Source organism: Xenopus laevis, chromosome 7L (genome assembly GCF_017654675.1).
Source record: "Xenopus laevis strain J_2021 chromosome 7L, Xenopus_laevis_v10.1, whole genome shotgun sequence".
Lineage (NCBI taxonomy): Eukaryota > Metazoa > Chordata > Amphibia > Anura > Pipidae > Xenopus > Xenopus laevis.
The window spans coordinates 69,938,690-69,959,028 of NC_054383.1; the positions used below are offsets into that span (position 1 = coordinate 69,938,690).

Consider the following 20,339-nt stretch of genomic DNA (forward strand, 5'->3'; position numbering starts at 1 on the left):
GCGCGTAAAACCCTAAAGTGCACACCGCACGCGTCCTAGGAATCACGGGCAATCACAGAAGAAGAGGCACCATGCGGCGGGCGTCACGGTCATAGGCGCGGCGGCCCACTAGACCTCCAGAGTATGTTAAGTTACAAATTGTTACAACTTCTCCACAGCTTACAGACATCATGCAGGAACTACATAACCCACAATGCACTGCACTGTGATGTTCTGTTCCTTATTGAAATCACATGTGTAGGGAATTGTGGGTTTTGGAGGATGCAGGCTAAGGACAGCTGGCTACTGATACAAAGTAACAGTAGTCAGCCAGCTCAGCAAAGTAGTCAGACAGATCAGCAGGGGGCTAGGCTTAGGGAACTGTTCCAAACCATTAAAAATCATGAAAAGTCTGCATATTTTTTAATGGATGTATATTGTAAAATTGCTTGTTATATTTGTGTGGAATTCCCCTTTAAGAGAGACGGGCCCCATGGATTGTCAACTGTGTAGCTCCAGCCATCAGAAAATATTGAATCCATCACTGATCCATCACTGTTCTGGAAAGTCCCTTAGATATACTGTTTATTCTTTCTGATTTAATGTATCAATAGTGGTTTGTTTTTTTCTTGCTAATTTTGTCTGCTTGTCACACAGTGACCTGAAGTTGAGGGTTCGCATTCTGATCGATGGAACACTTATTATATTCAGAGTGAAACCGGAGGATGCTGGGAAATACACCTGTGTGCCTAGCAATAGCTTGGGGCGCTCCCCATCTGCATCAGCATATCTAACTGTCCAGTGTAAGTTACTCTAACAGCAACTGTCAGTGTCAATGGTATTTTAGTGTAATCAGTATTAATAAGTTTTCTCTGACTTTGTTGAGCTTAAATCAATAAAGGTTTGTTTAAGTAAAGGTGTTAGGTAAATAGACTTCTTCATATATGCTTAAATTTAGTTTTTATCTGGAATTTCTGTTTTTTAAAATAGTGCATTGCTGGTCAAATGATTATCTTTAAACCAACAGAAGAACAATGTCACTAGAGGTGAAAAAAAATTGCACCACAAATAAAAAAAATAATAATATTGCTTTAACCTGAAATCGTATGATGTTTTCGGAGGTTTTTCCGGAATCATTAGATTTTTCCGGACTTTTGCGTATTTTTGTTGAAAAAGCCCAAAAAGTCAGATTTTCGGGCTAATTCCAGCTCAACCCACAGAAACTTTCAAATAGGATAGGGACATCTCCCATTGACTTATATACAACCTCGGCAGTTCTGAGATGGTGCATTTTCAGATTTGGATTACATTGTCTTAATCTAAAAGAATTTCTTTTAAAAATGAACCAGTTTTATTTACCAAAAACACTTCCAACTCAACGTAAATTAAAGAATTTGTTGAAATTTTTTTAACTGATGACTTTACAAAAGTGCTCAACAGGCTCTACAAGAAATAGTTTTACATGTATACAAATTACTTCTAGTTTTATCTTGGTTTTCCTATAATCTTAGATCCTGCCCGTGTAGTCAACATGCCACCTGTAATTTATGTCCCAGTCGGTATTCATGGTCATATCCGCTGCCCTGTAGACGCCGTACCACCTGTAACCTTTGTGAAATGGAATAAGGATGGTCGGCCTCTGAGGATTGAGAAGGTAGGAAGGAATATGTATGCTTATCTGCCTGCAGTAGAACCACTATGCTGTTGGTGAGCCTTCTTTTCCACTGCTTTCTGTTAGGGTAATGACACATGGTACGTACTGTCACCTACTCTTAATCCTTTTTAACGTTGGTGTAAAAATGTAAGTGTAAATCAGTGCAAATGAAACATGTCAACCACATATTAGAAAGTGTTTTCTGGCAGTTGCACAATTAAAATGTTTTACACTGATACCAATGGATTTACACTGATACCAATGGAAAGGTATTTTCAGACATTTTGTTACACATGCTGGAGGAGAGCAAGTGTGGGTAACAAACTGTACCGTGTGTCATTATCCTAAATAATGATAATATACTGAAAAGGGTAGATGAGGGTAAACCATTTCAACCTAATTTTATAATGCTTGTTAAATAAACCTTTCTTACAAATGCATTACTTTCTTTGCAGGGTTAAAATCAGTATATTTTTTATAGCTTGAGTGCATTGTATGCAGCAGTTAAAAATTATGGATTGTGTAACTTGCATATTAATTACCTTACAAAATATGAAAAAAATAACAATATTTTTTAAACAGTACAGTTGAACGTGTTATGTTCTATCACAGCCCTCCTTTAAGGTTTTTGCAAAAAACGGTGTGACCAATTGAGATCCAGTCTGTTAAGAAATATACTGTGAATAAGATAGTTATTGTTCACCTTGTGTTGTTTCCTCTTGCAGTTTTCTGGGTGGAAGCTTTTGGACGATGGAACAATTCACGTTGAGGAGGCTACGGAAGAGTTGCTGGGCACTTACACCTGTGTGCCTTATAATGCATTGGGGACCATGGGCCAGTCCCCTCCTGCACGGCTGCTGCTGAAGGTTAGAACACTAGTTCTATTATCCACATATATTTCAATGCAGATTTATTTTACAATTTGTCAGTAGTAATGTAATCAGAACATAGGGATCATTTATAAAGTTCAGGGAAGTGCAAAAAACAGTTGCATACCTATTTGTATTTTTCACTCTTACCCCTGTCCTGTAAATAAGGGAGCTCTGATGGGTGCATGCCACAGAGCCGTGTACTTACCTACCATGTGGCGGTCATTTCAGTCATTTGCTAGGTGCAGAGTGCAGCCAGACCCTGGACAGAGGTGCTTTTTAAATGAGTACTAATGGGTTCTGCACCCCTTATTTAAAAATAATCATAATTCCATCAAATAGTAGTATAGGGCCAATAGTTTTTTTCCAAGGAATAGATGTAAATTGCATTCAGCATTTTGTGAGTGTTTAAAGATACCACAAGCACTGCTGTGATATTGTTTTTGAAGTGGGCATTGCAACTATCTACTATCAAATAGTCAGTTTAAAACTCTGCGACTCAATATACTGTTATGTACTAAATAAATCTTGTACCTTATTACATTAGCTTTTATGCCCTAAATGTGCAGTGAACATTTTCATCTGGGTAGAGGAATTTCTATCTACAATAGGGTGGCAGATAATTCTGCAATGCGCGCACCTTAGGACATTGTTTTTGATTTGCGTATTGTGCATCTGACAAAAGTGGCAATGGCAGTGGATTCTGCTGTAGATTCATGGATCTGAGGAGTGGCATATGGCACATACGAAAACTCATTCTGTACCTAACAGTTCTAACAAATCTAACATTAGTTAGAATACACAAAATGTGTTTAGGGTATAAGTTACAGTATTTATCAAATAAACATCCTTTGAAACAGAAAGCAACCTGCTATATAAATTATGCTATATATTTGTCATACTGCTGTCTAAATAATACTAAAATTAAACTTAAAGGAAAACTATACCCCTCAAATAATGTAGGTCACTATAAAATATATTGCATAAAACAGCTCATATGTAAAACCCTACTTCATGTAAATAAACCATTTTCATAATAATATACTTTTTTAGTAGTATGTGCCATTGGGTAATCATAAATAGAAAATTACCATTTTAAAAAATAAGGGCAGCACCCTGGGATCGTATGATTCATGGTGCACACAAACATACCAAACAAACTATACTTGTTAGGTCACATTAGACAATTAACAGTCAGAGTTCTGTATTTTGATTCCACACTTCTTCCTGTTACAGTTAGGGGCCCATTCACTAAGTTCGAGTGAAGGAATAGAAGGAAAAAAGCTTGAATTTCGAGTAGTTTTTTGTGCTCCTCGACTATCGAATTGGCGTAAATTCGTCTGAGTAGAATGATTCGAATAGATCGAGCGCAAAAACGCTGCGACTATTCGCCCATTCGATAGTCGAAGTACTGTCTCTTTTAAAAATACTTTGACTGCCGAGTTCGCCACCTAAAACCTACCGAATTGCTTTAAAAGCCTATGGGAAAGTCTCATAGGCTTGATTTCTAAATTTTTGATCGAATAAAAAGGCATTCGATCGAATGAAAATCCTTCGATCGAATATTCGATCGTGCGACTATTCGCCGGGCGAATATTCGCCCATTCGACTATTCGCCGGCATGTAAATTCGCCCAAATTGCCTATTCGATTCTATTCCCCAGTCGAATTTCGAGGGATTTAACCCCTCGAAATTCGACCTTTGATACATTTGCCCCTTAGTGTTGTAGTATTTCTGGTCATGTTATCTCTGAGGCAGCACACAGACCATTACAAATTGTGGTTCAAGGCAAAAGATGTAGAATGGCAATATTTACTTAAATATACTGTATATTCCAGTTTGACAAGATTCTTTTAAAGGAGAACGTTAAACAATATCCTGTCCAGTTCCCATATTTTTCCATATTCTTGTTTTCCCATACTTTGAGGACTATTAGGCCTAGGTTTAGCTGGTGAGATGATGTTGGTTTCTGAGAACATAAATCAGCAAGAACTAAGTTAATGTGTGTGTAAATTCACATTAACATGTACATTCAAGGGCTGATTTATCAAAGGTCGAATGTTTTTCGTATGACATAAAATTACCTCAAAACTTGAATGGTATCTCATTTAAGGAAAAACTTGAATGTTTAAAATTCGAACAAATGTTACTGACCCAAAAACTCTAATTGAATTTCAAATCAAATTCGAATGCAATTCAAATTAAAAACTTCTTCAAATAGGTCAGCAGACCTCTGCCATTGACTTCTACATGAACTCAGCAGGTTTTCGTTGGTGACCTATTGAATTCAATTTACTTACAGGGTAGGGGGATGATAAGTCTCGGATTTGTATTTGAGTTGGTGGTTTAAAACTCATTTTTGGTATTGACCTTAGTAAATCTGCCCCTCAATGTCTGTGGTGCATATTGGTGTTAATTTTATTTAGCTAAATTGTTCACACAGTTCTCCACGTTATTATTGTGTTTACATGTGCTTTATTTTTAAAAATATAAATGTTTGGTCATATACTCAGTCCATGGGGCAAATTTACTTACCTCCGTAGATCCGCCAGCATTGTCTTCGCCGCACTTCGCCAGGTGTAGATTCGTCAGGACATCGCAAATTCACGAGTTCCGCACAAGTTACTGATCGTTTCCGAAGTTGCGATAGCGAAGTTACGATGAGCGGTCCGAAGTTGCGCTTGCGAAGGCTAATTTGCATAAGGCGCCAAATTTGAATTTGAATGGACGTGTATGCAGCAGTGCATACAGAACACTACACAAGCACACGAAAACTTAATAAAAGTTTATTTAGGTGTTCTTATGCCCTACACATGTGCCCACAGTATAATTAAGGTGCCACAAATGTAAGGGGGAAGGTGGGCACCCTAAAAATATTTTCAATCTTTTTCAGCCTATCACCCAAAAAACGCCAGTCAAAAAATTTCAGCTATTTGGGAGCTGTTTTTCAACTTTTTTTTTTTAAAACTCTTATCTACTCTATTGCACTTCGCCTGCTCTAACCTGGCGAAGTAAACTCTGGCGAAGGAGGTCACGTTCAGAACAAGACCAATGTTAGTAAATTTATGTATTTTCGCCCCCTTCGCCAGGGTGCAACTTCGCCAGCATTAAGGTGCAAAGTTGCGCTAGGCCATCAGCATCGCTGACGAATTTTCACCAGGGTGACTGATAGTAAATTTGCGAAGTTGCGAAATGACTTCACGCTGTTGAATTTTCGCCAGAGTTAGCCACTTCGCCCTTTAGTAAATTTGCCCCCATGTGCCTACCCCTGCTCGCCCCTCATGAATACATGGAAAAAAAAATGGAGCACAGAAACCCTCATAACTTCTGCAACACAGGAAGGTGTTCTTGTTGTAAATGACCCCTATGTTTTCAAATGATATGATACTCTTGGACCCATCTGGTACATTGTAACAGTAATCAAATGTAGCACTGAAAAGGTCAAGATATAATGCATTTCCATTGAAGCTGATTATACTGAAGAGCAAGCTTTTTCTGTGGTGTTGGTAATCATTACATTTTAGAGTGAAATTACTAGGACACAGATGCTTGCTTTGTTTGTTGCTTACACTGTAATATAATAAAATATAATATTTTTCTTTAGCATTTCTCAAAACTGTTAAATTTGTTTGTTTTCCATTAGGACCCGCCCTATTTCACGGTGCTGCCTGGCTGGGAGTATAGACAGGAAGCCGGGAGGGAGCTACTGATTCCTTGTGCAGCTGCGGGAGATCCCTTCCCTACCATTTCATGGAGAAAGGTATTTTCATTGAAACAACAATTTCTTTTCAATTTGTTATTGATATAAATTGTAAAGTTGCTTAGAATTCCATACTTATACAAATTATTGAGTGGTGTTCCCCTTGAAGAGTTATCTCTCTCAAAAAGAACATTACCATTAAATGAATACATCTATTAAGAGGGCACAGTCTGCACACAACAGAACAATGTTTTAGAAATAAAAAAGGATTATTATAACAAAACACGGTATGCACAAAAGAATGAGTTGATAAACATTCCAGTATAAAAATCATGACAAATCTGTGAGAAAACATTTCTCCCAACCACAGAAAGAATAGCCAGTGTTACTGTAGGTCTAACCCACCTTGTGGCATTCACCAGATACAAGAGCTCGATCTAACCCACACTCTGGAGTTGACCAGCTGCTAGAAACGATATATACATCATGCCCAGATTCACAAACCATTTTATTAAGTACAATAATTATTTTTGATCACTTACACCTTCTCTTTAACTGATTCCAAACCATTAATGTAATCTCAATTCTGGGCATTTTATGGCCCAAACATTTTCCAGCTAGATGGGCAGGCAATATAATGACAACAGATAGGGTAAATTTTGAGCTCTTTGTCACCACCAAGCCAGAAAACGGTGTCAAGGACTAGCCCTGTGTACTATTACCCTTATGCCTTGGAATTGTTACATTGCAGATTGATGACAAGAATACTTAATGTTCCAAACTGTTTTTAAAGAAATAATAAATAGGGAGAAAATATAACAGAACATAATCAGTGGAGACCAAACATGTTTACTGCTATGAAAGCTTAGTAACTGAAGACTATATACAGATATTACGATTCACAATGATCCTCTTTTCCCCACCTCTCTCGTAGTTCAAGCCCGGTGCTGGTTAGAGAGGTCGGCGCCTCTCCTACTTGAAGATCCGTGAAAGATACCAGACACACGATATGGTGTGTCTGGTATCTTTCACGGATCTATATACAGTACAGATATTGCCATGAAAGCTGAAGTTGCTAATATTTCTGTCCACCACATGCTTAATCAAGAGTTTGAAGGGATTCTGTCATGATTTTTATGGTGTAATATTTATTTCTAAATTACATTGTTTACACTGCAAATAATTCACTGTACTATATAAAATTTTATTCCTGAACCAATGAGTATTATTTTTTAGTTCTAATACTGGTGTGTAGGCAGCCATCCCGTGCTTTCAAAAATAGCCAGCACTTCATGAAAGAACTGGTATTAATTCTCCTACTCAATGTAACTGAAGGAGTTGCAGTAGGACTTGGATTTTTACTATTGAGTGCTTTTTTCATACCTACACCTAGCAATGCAGGTGGTGGGGCTGTTATCCCATAACCTTAACATTGTTCTTTTGATATTGCTCAAACTCGCAGAGCAGCAGTATAGAGTGACTTAAGTTTATCAGAGCACAAGTAACCTGACTGAGGACACCTGGGAAACTTACAACATGTCTAGCCCCATGTCAGATTTCAAAGTTAAATATAAAATAATCTGTTCATTTTGGATTTCAGTGCAGAAGTCTGCTGGAACAGCACTATTAACTTATGCATTTTGAAAAAAAAAATGTTTTCATATGATAGAATCCCTTTAACGCACCAGTAACACACCACTTCCCCTACACTGAGTTTTCCTACATTGGGGGGGGGGGGTTATTTATCAAAGGTCAAGTTTGTGAGGTTTTTTTATACTTAATAATAAACTCACAAGTCAAATGTTTTCTGATTTATGGAAACACTTGAATGGAAAAAACTGGGCGAAAACCCTGAAAAAATTGAGTTTTTGGTGAAAAAAAACTTGAATTCCTCGAATTAAAAACGTTTTTCGAGGGAAACCCACAGAAAAAACCTAAACATCATCAAGGCTACAAACATCTTCAAATGGTTCAAGGGACCTCTTCCATTGAGTTCTACATGACCTCGACAGGTTTTATCTGGAATATTTTCCGATTCATGCGATTTCCAGCTTTAGGGTAGACAACATCTAAACAAAACCTAAACCAGTCTACTATGTTTAAACATAGATCCTTATTTTTATCTACCCTCAAAAGCCGTACAAGTGCTTTTTAGAAAGCTTAATTTTCAAAATTACCTGGTAAGTGATCATAATAATATGTAAATGCTTTCATTACCTGGTCTTATTGACCAGGATTTTCATTGTGCTTAACATATTTTCCTATTTACGCCATATTTATTGTTTTTATTTACTTGAGGCGCTTCACACTGTTCTATAAATCTCTTTCAGGTTGGAAGGCCCTCCTTCAGTAAGCACAGTGTGCTACCTAGTGGCTCCTTACAATTTAGATCTCTCAGTAAAGAAGACCACGGGGAATGGGAATGTGTGGCTAGTAATGTTGTGACAAGTATCACTTCCAGTGCTCACCTCACTGTTATTGGTAAGTTTTTTGTTTTTTTTTTAAATGTATTGTATGAAACATAAATTTATAAGAAATATGGCATATAAAGAGAGTTTGACTTATGTACCACAGTATGGGTACATGAATCTGTCTACAATGCGGGATAAGAGATTTTTCCGGTATTTGGATCATCAATAACTTAAGTGTATTAAAGAAAATGTAAACATCAAATAAACTCTATAGGATTGTTTTGACACCAATATGGAGTGTTGGAGCTTAGTCAGGATCAAGTACAAGGCACTGTTTATTTATAACAGAGAAAAAGGAAATAATAGAGGTATTTGCTTAAAATGGGCTCTAGGGGAGATGGATAAGGGATCTGGGATAAGGGATCCTGTACCTTTACCTCTACTTTGATACTGCTCAGACAAAATTGGCCATGAAAAAAATGCATACTGAGCATCATACTGTTCCCATATGCAGGATATATTATTACACTTGAATACAAAGGAACAAATATAAAGGATAACAAAATGACTGTGAATAGTATGCATTGATCATAACAGTATTTATTAACTTGCATTTCCATGATTTTTAGAGCTTGTATTATAATGTGCTTGATTATATCATATGTTATATTATAGTAACTTGCTGCGAGAATTAATCCTGTTTCATTTACAGACTTTAGCATACACTTGCTCATTGGGACCATTTGAATGGATAAAATCTGATGGGCCAGCAAGTTTTTGCCATTGTTTTTATGCATGGTTTAAATTTATAACTACAACCGATAATCTAATTCTAGGCACCAGCCCTCATGCTCCATCCAATGTTAGAGTTGTGGTGTCCATGAACACAGCAAATGTCTCTTGGGAAGGAGGGTACGATGGAGGATTCGAACAGACATTCTCAGTTTGGTATGGCGCTCTGTGAGTCACCCCAGCATGCTTTGCAGCTTCTTCTTTTTCCACCACTGTCTTTCTGTGCAGTGTTTACCATTTCTGCTAAAGTGTCTTATTACGACCTCTAGATACCTCACAAAACATATAGAAAATGATCTATATGTCTCTTTGCACTTGGTTGTGTGAATATGTGTGTGTTTAAATGTATATCTTCTTGAGATAGATATACAGATTTATGTGGAATGCTATTTATCTGCCTTTTAATATTTGGAATGCTGCTCATAGAAGTTTGTGTTTGTATGCTCCTAATTTATAGAATGTGCAACCAATAATTGCCAGTATTTTGGTATGACATTATGTTAATGTTAGTGTAGCTCTGGCAAGATATGTTATATAATCCTATTACCTGAGTTATAGTAGTCTTTATTTGAGTGATGCTTCTGTGTTGTTGCTCTGTTCACTTATATTGTTCCCTTTACATTGTAAATCAGTATCATACTTTTGGCTGTACATCTGTGTGTCAGCCAATACCCCATTAATTATGAGAAATCCTGGTTCACCCTGTTTACAACCATCTCCCAATATTTAGCAAATCATGTGTATTAAAAAAGGGCAATGTCAGTGGTCCCTCTTGTCTTGAGAGATGGTGGAGAGAGGGTCAGAGCAGAGTTAGTCTAGGGAGCAGTGAACTAGCTTGTGTGAAGATGATATGGCTCATTTACAAGTGCAGGTCAGGTTGCAAGTGCAAAAAAACAGATGAAAACTGTTTAATTATTCTAAGATTCTAAATCAACCAAAAAGGAACATGAACTCTCCATGCCATATGGCTAATTATTGGTTATTCATTTCATTTTTTAAATATGGTGCGGTATCAGTTTAGGAAGGCACCACTTTGCACCCCCTTGTTGTGTACCAATATTTCAGAACACAAAGAGGCATGTTGACAGTACAGTTTTTTAGCTTTTTATGAGTGGAAACCATAGAAGTAGCTCTTGTGTATGGGGCCTTAAGTGGTCAGCGATGACATGCAAATCTACCATGTCACCTACGCATCTTAACAGGGGTAACCAAGCAAAGGGTATGTGCAGGCCCCTAGCTTGGGAAATTGGTTTTGCCCCATGTCAATGGTGGTGGGAAAGTGACATAATATCATGGCGCAACTTATATAACATGATACAGGTGCATTAACAGACAGAGACCATGAGTAATTTATTTCACTGTTTGTGCTCTTCCCAACAACTGCACATGAAATGTCATATTAGCTTCTCCTTTAATGCACAGAAATAAGGCATCACCATTTTCTTACTGATGAATCTTTATTAATTGAATATGCAAATTCATTTAATTCAATGATTTTTGGAAGGTCAAATCCAAAAATTACAAATTTGGTGCATCACTAAAATGAAACTTTTTAAGTGAAGTTAAAGTTTCCTAAGAGAGCATAAGTCATATAGTATACAACACAGTTTATGTCTAAAATAACAATTAGGCATGTAGTCATTGATATCCATTAGCCGTTATCACCTATCCGTTTGCAAATGTTTCTAATGTAACATTTGATTCCATATTCATCATTCAATTAAGGAAACCTTGTAAAGTTTAATGTGCCCATTTTACCTCAATTGGCGTTAGAGAATTAATACAAAAGAACTATGCACAGTGGCCAATACTCAAGGATAAATGCAGTTGAGAGAAGTTAAAGTGTAAAAATATATTTAGGATATTTGTTTAGTACATGGGACACCTTATATGGATTGAGCAATATCTCAATTTCCAAGACAATACCTATAAGCATGTGCTTAAAGTTCAAATTAATTTTAATAGGGCATTTCACAGTACACAGTGAGCCCCTTGATAGGCTGAAGTACTGATGGAATATGGGAGTACGTAGGTCTATGTTTAGAGTGACTCTATATTGTAAATTGTAGGTATTCATGCAGCATGGTAAAGAACCTCTCCCATTAACCATGCTTGCGTTTCATCAGAACCTGGCTTATGATATATATTTGCACCTGAATGGTGAAACGTAACATGTTTTTCTTTGCTTACTAGTTCTTCAGAATGTGCTAACTTCATTTTAATACTAATGATCAAAACTGTTAGACCTTTGCTATGCAGTACAAGTAGGCATTCTATTTTCTTTCTTCTCTGATGTAACGTTGTCTTTGTTTTTGATTTTTCTGAAGGATAAAGCGTGCCCAGTTTGGTCCTCATGACTGGGTCTCCATGCCTGTTTCCAGTGGATCGTCTTTTCTCCTTGTAGACTCTCTGGACCCTGAGACAGAGTACCAGTTCAGCGTCCTTGCACAGAACAAACTAGGAACTAGCTCCTTCAGTGAGGTTGTCACACTAAGGACTCTAGGTCAGTGGAGAAACAGTTATCACATGCTCTTTTTGGGGAGAGAAAAAGATAATTTATAGATTTGATATGCAACGTTTCTTAAACCACTTTTAAGTATTAATTATTGTTTTGCTGGTTTTAATCATCTTAAGTGGTAAGGCTTGGTCTCCATTAAATGGATGGCTTGAACATGGTAAATTTGGAAAAACAAATAAGGCAATGCACCAATGCTTTTAAGTGTGCAGTAGCTCAACACAAATTTCTGTTTTTGATATCACTTTAAATTGTAGGGCTAGTGCATGCTGTTTTACCCTTAAAATAATGTTCTGGCTTATGTATTGTCAGAAGTTAGTGTTGAATAATCAAGCTCAAGTTTTTACCTACACTCATACCCATTCACATCGACATCCTCTGTGCTTTGTCACAAAGCTGTAAACAGCAACATGATTCAGCAGGGCACTAGAGCTTCATAAAAAGTTTTTGGAAGAGCTTTGTGTCCCTTTCGTAACAGCATACAACTAAGGTACTTTGAGTAAGGGATACATTGAAGAATATAACTTTTTAAAAAGCTCTAGTGCCCCGGAGAGTTGTGTTAGTGTTGAATAAACCACTGCAGAACAATAAAGGTATACGCAGATACGGATATGTATTTTGGTCTGTATATATTGACTCTCCCATATTTATCACAGCAAATACATTAATTTCTTTAGAGGAATAACTCTGCTGTAGTTGGAGTTGTTTATTTTAAAGCACATTGTTGTAGGAAGTAGAATGTCAGCATATTTCTTGCTATTACACAGTATACCACAAGACAAAATCATTTTCCATATAGCCTGGGAGCAAATGAAGCATTTTTTTGTGAAAACACTGTGTCATGTATTTCCACCCTCTTTTAAATTCCCTTTTCAGTGCTTTGTGACAATTATGACAATATCTAAAGTACAAAAAAAGTACAGTTTCCTCATCAGGTTTTTGTAATACTGTATCTGTGTCCTAGGTACACTATTTTGATATAACAGTACTTTCATATGAATGATGCTGTGTAATATTTAGTTTTGTTTAGTTAGTTTCAACTTCAGCACTGTTTTAATATAATTATATAAGTTAATATACTCTGCATTGTCTGTATTATACTGTACAACATTTTGAGAGTTCCCATCTGGTTGCAGTTCAAATATACCTACTGACAAATATATATAGTATAAACACAATGCAAGTCAAGTGTGACTTTGGACCACCTCCTTCAATGGGAAACTGTTTATCACTTAGTGGGCCGTCCTGCCTCTGTTTTGGGGTATATGGGGCAGAAGCTGTAGGTAGTGGGAAGTAGTGCACGAGTTTTCTGCTAGTACATTTCAAACCAGGCTGCACAATGGCCTTGGAGGGTAACATATCAAAGTTTTATGGGCAGACCACCTTGCAGATCTGGCCTTCATCTTATTCTGAAAAGGGATCTAAACCCAATAAATTGATTGATGTAAAAGTAGTATGGCTTCCGTAAATATAAATAGACAAGATTGGGTTAATTTGAGAAGACACATAAGGCAATGCATCCATGCTCTTAGCCATCCAGTGGCTCAACATGTCTTTTGTATGTCACTTTAAATTGTAGGGCTGGTGCATCCTGTCTTAGTCTTAAAAATAGTGTTCTACCGTATTTATTGATAGAAGTTATAGTTGAAATCAGCCACTACAGAACACCGAATGGTCTGTGCATGGACTGATTTAAATTCTTTGGTCTGCATTCCTCAATGTTATAAACCTAAAAATGCTAATATTTCAGGGGGTACTTTTACATCAGTTAATTTTTTAGATCCACCTTTAAGGGTTATTCACTTGTTAAAACACAGGGAACTGGAATTGCTGTTTGGCAGCTGGTAATTTCAGTGTCTCAAGGATGTAATATGAGGGTGCAGTCTGGGCATCTTTTTCATGAATGTGTATAGAGAACATAAAAAACTTTGCTGACGACTTTTTTGGGGAAAAAAGAATGTCTTGTTGATATCAATGCTTTGGATCAGTTTATCATAAAATGTAGCGGTTACAGTCATGTCAACTAACAGTTCAACTATAACATTGCCAGAGTATTAAAAATACCAGTGGATAGTGGAATTAAAGCATAGTTGGAATAATGGATGTGTGAGAAATTAGCTTTTCTCATTGTTTTAGCAACAATTGATAATGGTTTTCATTCAGTTAAATAAAATATTGTGGTGGTTATAACTTGATTTATCCTGGAATCTTTTTAGTAAGTTGTACATTAACTTTTTTTGCCTCTCAGGTTTAAGAGAAATGGTAATACATGGCCATTTCCTTTATGTTCAGTTTGTAGATCTTTTTTTTTTATTCCCTGGGCAGGTACTTTTTGTGGCACACTGTAATTAAATATTGGGGCCTATACATGACAACCTATGGATTTTGGAAAAATGTCTCTGTTTTTTAGCACTGATGCTAAAATTTAAGCAGTTTATCAATGCAAGTTTTTTCTTGGCAACAACCTACATATGGTATATACTGTATGAATTTTGGTATCTTTCTACAATGGATATTCCATGCACTAATTATAGGTCTACATATGGGGAAAACAAAACTCCTTTGCTTTTATCGCAATCAGCAGGTTGTTAGACAATGATTTGGCAGGGGTGTAATTTACGTACCTAGAATTATACAGTATTTTACCTGAGATTATTACTCACACATGCATTTATTTTATAATCTTTGGCTGTGGAGTGATTGTGGAATTTTTCATGGTAGCTGGTGAGACATGGACGACACTGATTAAAATCTTTATACCATAGTCCTTACACAACCCTTGCAAGATTAGCAATGTTAGTCTTGTTGTGTCTCAGTATAGCAGTTAATTGCATATAATTTCAATAATCTGCAGTAAAATGCTGCCTAGTCATAAAGACTGAGACTACTCCTTCATACAAAAAAATGTAATTTTGCCTGAGTTGCTAGTTAGTAAATGATATCCACAACAAAGATCTTTCATTGTATAATGTAGGAAAGTATAAAATCATATATATAAACATGTTTCAGAATACTTATAATACTATACTAATAATGTCCACTGATATTTTAGCCTTCCCATAATAGAATTTGTTTTGATCTTTCTAAAAAGCCTTTCCTCTTACAACCCCTGAGCCTCTTCTGGTTTTGACCTCACCCCGCTGCCTGACAGCCAATAGAACTCAGCAGGGAGTGCTCCTTTCCTGGCTCCCTCCATCCAATCACAGCTTTCCATTGGATCGTTACATCATGGAGTTCCGCTTGGCAGAGAGGTGGGAAATTCTGGATGACTCCATCCTAGGCAGTGACACAGAAATCCTAGCAAAGGAACTATCCCAGGTAGAACAGTAATCTTAATCTTTCTGTAACATGTAAAATTTCAGAAGCAATGTTTTAATTTAAATGTCATGCACAGATATCCACAGTTTCTTTAAAATTGCTGTTTTTAATACAGCTTAAGTGTAAAACAGTACAGTGATCATGTTTGTAAAATATCACTAAAAAACCCTCAACTAATTCATATTGGATTAATATTTGGCAAATTGAAATGGAATCCATCTAAAAGGCATGGGCCAAGTAAAACCCAGTTATATGACATCTAGTTTAACGAGCCAAAGATTTAATATATTATTATATTATATGTTATTATTTATTGCTTTAAAACTGCCTTAAATACTATTCAGTTTACAAAACAATGCTGTTTTATGTAAAATGTACATATTTACATCAGACTTTGGATTGTATTTCAGAAAATTTACATTCCATTTCCACTCCCCCTTCTAATCTCAACTAGCTGTAGAGTACCACAATGGGGCTACACTCTTATTTTAATATGGCCCATCTAGACAATTCTTTTGAGAATCTCGCTTACAGTATGTTGTGTAAACTATACCCTTCCCATCACCCCACAAATATAAAACTATATTATATACACTTTACTATATATATAGTACTATATATAAAACTAACCTAGTAGACTGTATTTGCAATTTAAATAAAATCAGCTGTGTTGTTTTATCTGTATTTGAATCCGTATGTTGGTCTGGATGCAAGTTTGCATCTGTCCATTGTATTTTTAGGCTGAAAATGCATTGTTCATTCTTTCTTCCCAGGACACTTGGTATGAATTCCGTGTACTGGCAGTCATGCAAGATCTGATCAGTGAGCCCAGTAACATTGCTGGAGTGTCTAGCTCAGGTATCTACTCTCACACAGAGTGTTCTATCTTTAGCACTGACACAAAATGTTCCAGACAATATTTTTTAAATACAGTTCCAATTCCTTGTATTTTCTGAAGGCCACTAGATTTCTTCATAAAGCAGCACCCTTACAAAAGTCTCTCTGATTTTTGTTTGCTTGTTTGGGTATCCTAAAATGGCCTTAAAGGACCAGTAACAGTAAAAATTATTAAGTTCAAAATCTGTTCTATAACCCTCTAACAATGCATCTGCCCTGCACAATTTTACATATTTCAAGTGCTTTATGTGAAAATACCATTAAAAATGTTCTGTTCCTGTTCTCAACAAAAGGCGATAGGGCGACTTCAGCTGTGCCAGTCCCTACATGCACGCTCCACAGCAGGGCCCAACATCACCTCCTCAAACCGGAAGCCAGTTGCTACTGCTTTAAAAACGATTTTCTCAACCCCTTGTTAGCTGCCGATTTCTTCTTTTACATTCCTGCAAATTATGTTCCAAAGAAGAGAGGCATCATACTTGTTGCTGTGCTGTAAGCTTAGTGCTGCGAGCAGGCGAAGGAATGCGCAGACTGACAGTGGATTTACGGCTGACCTGGGTGCTGCTTTCCCTGCTCCCTGCACTTACAGCCATAAATCACATTGAGTTGAAATACAAGGGGCTAGAAAAATCCTTCATAAAGCTGCAGAAACTGGCTTTCGGTTTGAGGAGGTGATGGTGGGAGATGCTGTAGAGCGCACACGTAGGCTCTGGCACAACTGAAGTCGCTCTATCGCCTTTTGTTGAGAACAGGAAGAGAACTTTTTAAATGGTATTTTCACGTAAAGCACTTGAAATATGCAGAATTGTGCAGGGCAGATGCATTGTTAGAGGGGTATAGAATAGAGTTTAAATGTAATAATTTTTAGTGTTACTGGTCCTTTACATGTGTATTTCTTGAAAAATGCGGAGGATTGTAGCTCGTCTCAACATTGTGATAGGTCAACCATTTTTAAGGCCATCTGGATTTGTGCAGTATATTGCAATAACATTTTACTTCTTCATTTCTCAGTGAACTACATCCTTGGTGATAGGCCAAGTGATACCCTTCATTAGGGATCCATATGCTGTGGTAAACATGAAGATGAAAATTATTTGAAATAAGAAAAGAAATCGCACACCTTTGCTACTTTACCTTAACCACCATTCCACCCCCACTGCAAGTTGCTACATTGAAGAATCAAGAGGAAAGAGAGGGGCACACTCCCATAATGTAAAATCAATGACCCAATACTTATTAAGTTAAAAGAAACAGATTTCAGTAGTGTGATCAGCATATCAAATGTTCCAAATGAATAGCTTAACGCTTTTCATCTTGGTTTAGACTTCATCAGGGGAATAAATACTAATGTCCCAAAGTTAGTTTAAATAGGCTGGCAAAGGTTGGTAAAAATTGATGTACACGTGCAGAGCGTCAGAGATTGCTCTTGCATGTACGCCTGCCATCAGACACTACGTCTGTGCTTGCATGAAACATCACAAATACTGTAGCGCACCGTAATCATGGAACCAAAATTGTTCCAGTATAAAAGTCAAAAATATGCCTATAGACCCACTGGAGATAGTGGATTATCACCTTTGGGGAACAATCAATGTATATTTCTTTTGAAACTTAAATTAGACTAAGCGTTGTTGTTGGTATAATAGCATAGCAACAGTTGATCAAATTAAAAGGACTGCATTTAAAAACATGAATAAATTAAAACAAGGCAAACATGCTAATGGCAACATAATCAAAAAATAAGTTGTTACATTGGCTTCACATTTTTATTTTCACTTGGAGGCACATGTATCAAAGGTCAAATTTCGAGTTCATTTGCGTTTTTAAAAACTTCATAAACTCCCATGAACTCGAATTCCATCTAAATTTATTAAAAAAAATAAAATTTTTCCAAACTTGGGTAAATAGGATCAACTCGAAAACTCAAACCAAATTCGAATTGAATGTAAGGAAGGCTGCAAACATCTCCAAATTGATCCCAGGACGTCTTCCATTGACTAAAACAGCAATTCCACAGGTTTTAGGTGGTGAATAGTCAAATTTGAGTTCTTAAAGGCCCAGTGTATGATAAATCTCGAAAATAAAATTTGAATTTTTAAAAAAACTCGAATCAAATATTAACAATTCCCTAGTCGAATTTGACCGTTTTGGCCATAAAAATAACTTGAAATTAGAATTTGAAATTCGAATTTTCACATCGACCGTTGATAAATCTGCCCTTAGGGTTTGTCACGTTCGGCACCCTAAATCCAGAACCAGTGCTAGGCTCCCTGGTTTCGGCTCCTGCTTCTGCCTTTAACAGCTGCCTTTCACCTCGGGAGAAGCCCTCGGCTAATTGGATGCCGCCAGGTCTTATTAAAAGAGGAGCAAAGCTACAGGTTCTGGACGAGCAAAGGGGCAGAGAAGGGACATGTGGGGGTAGAGTCATAACATTTAAGACCATGTTTGTGCCTTGTGGGGGAGGGACCATGACATCAGAGATGGTTATTGGCCACATTATTGTTCAGGTTTCAGCATAAACCCTGACAGCTGTGACCTTAACAACCCTAAGAAAAACTGGTATGGTCAACTAACTTTTGCTACATTAAATAACTTTGTTACCTTGCCCACTCAAAGTTAAGATGACTCTTTTGAATTTGGTGAGTATATGGGGAGGGCATATATACAATAGTTTAGAGTTTAAATATAAAAATATATTGGTACAGTGTGTACATAATGTATTTCAATCTTTGCAGTGCACAGCTGCAATATATTTGAAAAAGCTCTGCATCACATTCCAAACACTGCTATTTGTTCTCCAGTTGAGAAACCCAAATAAAACCCTGTAGGAGACCAGAACTAGTAGAGATCTTAAAAAAAAATATACTTGATGCGTTTGCTATGTTCTGTCATCTTTGGTAATAATGAAAATATGTGGCTTTATCACTGTGCCCTCTGGTGGTCAAAAGAGCACCTTTCATCAATCATAACTCCTACAAAACCCAGTTTCGTTGTGAAAAATAAGTAATGATTAATATTTTTTTCATATAGATGAAAAAATATTCTAATTTGTAGTAGCAGTAATAATAATAATAGTAATAATAACAATGTATATATACAATAAAACAAATCTAACAGATGAAAAGATCCAACAATGCACCTTGGACTTAACATGTACAGTATAATATGGTTGACCCTAGTGGGAACATAAATTGACTTTGACTAATATACAGTATGTGAAGTACAGCTCCATAGCTCCTTCCAGGTGCCTACTGCGGTTTGTAACTCAGGGTGCCCCTCGCAAATTTTTTTTTTTTGGACGCGCAGACTCCCATGTGCATCACCCACTGGCTCTCCCACAAAGGAAGAAGTAGTTACTGTAGTTACACCACTGGTTGCCTATTTGAGACTACTATGAGTCTCTGTTTACAGACCTAGGGGGTATTTATCAAGGTCCAAATTTATCTCAATATCGGCTGTTACAAACTCCGATCCAAGCCACTTGGGTTTTTAACGCTCATATATTACATTTTCCCGAAAACTACCTTTGTGGGAAAAGCTTTTTTGTGAATTTTCCCCGAAAATTTTCCGGAGTTTTCACCCGAAGCTCAGAAAACTCCCGACACATCCAATAATCAATGGGACTGTTCCCATTAACTTTTATGCAACCTCCTCAGGTTTGAGATGCCATGTTTTTATATTTGGGCTTTTTAGCCCTCGGGGTTTAATAAATTCTGAAAAATTCGCGATTTTTTAAAAAGCCTATTATTCGGTTTTCGGGGAATTTCGGGTATTCGGAGCTTAGTAAATAACCCCCTTAGTGTCTCAGTATAGTAAATGAGCTTTACTGTTTGCTTAATGGAGAGAAAAACTATAGCTTTCGTCCTCTTGCCTGTCTTTAAATGTGGAGCCAAAATGTTATTTTACTTTCATTGCACTGTGTTGCTGTCCAATTTTTTGGAGAACAGTTGAGGTATTTGGAATGCTGAGGACTGTGCAGCCTCTCCAGATACGAATGGTGAGCTGGGAGTGGCTAACTTTTGTATTGCCTAAGACTCCAGTACTAGGCTGCCCTCCATGAAACCTCTTTCCCCCCAACATTATTCACATCCAGAACCTGAAATTGAGTGAAAAGGCTGCAGCTTATTATTATTATTTATAGCTTATTATTTATAAGTAAACATATCTAATTAAAATAACAGTGTTCAATCAGTATGTCTACAAT

At 36.8% G+C, this 20,339-nt stretch overlaps 1 protein-coding gene across 10 annotated transcripts in view; it reads left to right on the forward strand.

The window, feature by feature from the left end:
• The window catches only part of igsf9b.L (immunoglobulin superfamily member 9B L homeolog), an 84,249-nt gene that overhangs the window by 29,781 nt on the left and 34,129 nt on the right, over positions 1 to 20,339 (forward strand). For 8 of the 10 annotated variants that reach the window (XR_005962512.1, XR_005962511.1, XM_041569166.1 and 5 more), the window contains exons 7-15: positions 637 to 782; positions 1,491 to 1,633; positions 2,359 to 2,499; positions 6,146 to 6,262; positions 8,533 to 8,683; positions 9,450 to 9,573; positions 11,733 to 11,908; positions 15,012 to 15,238; positions 16,012 to 16,096. Coding sequence is in view for 8 of the 10 variants with exons in the window: in XM_041569166.1 (XP_041425100.1) it covers positions 637 to 782; positions 1,491 to 1,633; positions 2,359 to 2,499; positions 6,146 to 6,262; positions 8,533 to 8,683; positions 9,450 to 9,573; positions 11,733 to 11,908; positions 15,012 to 15,238; positions 16,012 to 16,096 (1,310 nt within the window). In the remaining 2 variants the exon portion in view is untranslated. The remainder of the gene's footprint in view (positions 1 to 636; positions 783 to 1,490; positions 1,634 to 2,358; positions 2,500 to 6,145; positions 6,263 to 8,532; positions 8,684 to 9,449; positions 9,574 to 11,732; positions 11,909 to 15,011; positions 15,239 to 16,011; positions 16,097 to 20,339) is intronic. The other 2 variants (XM_041569167.1, XM_041569169.1) reach the window with 1 other exon arrangement.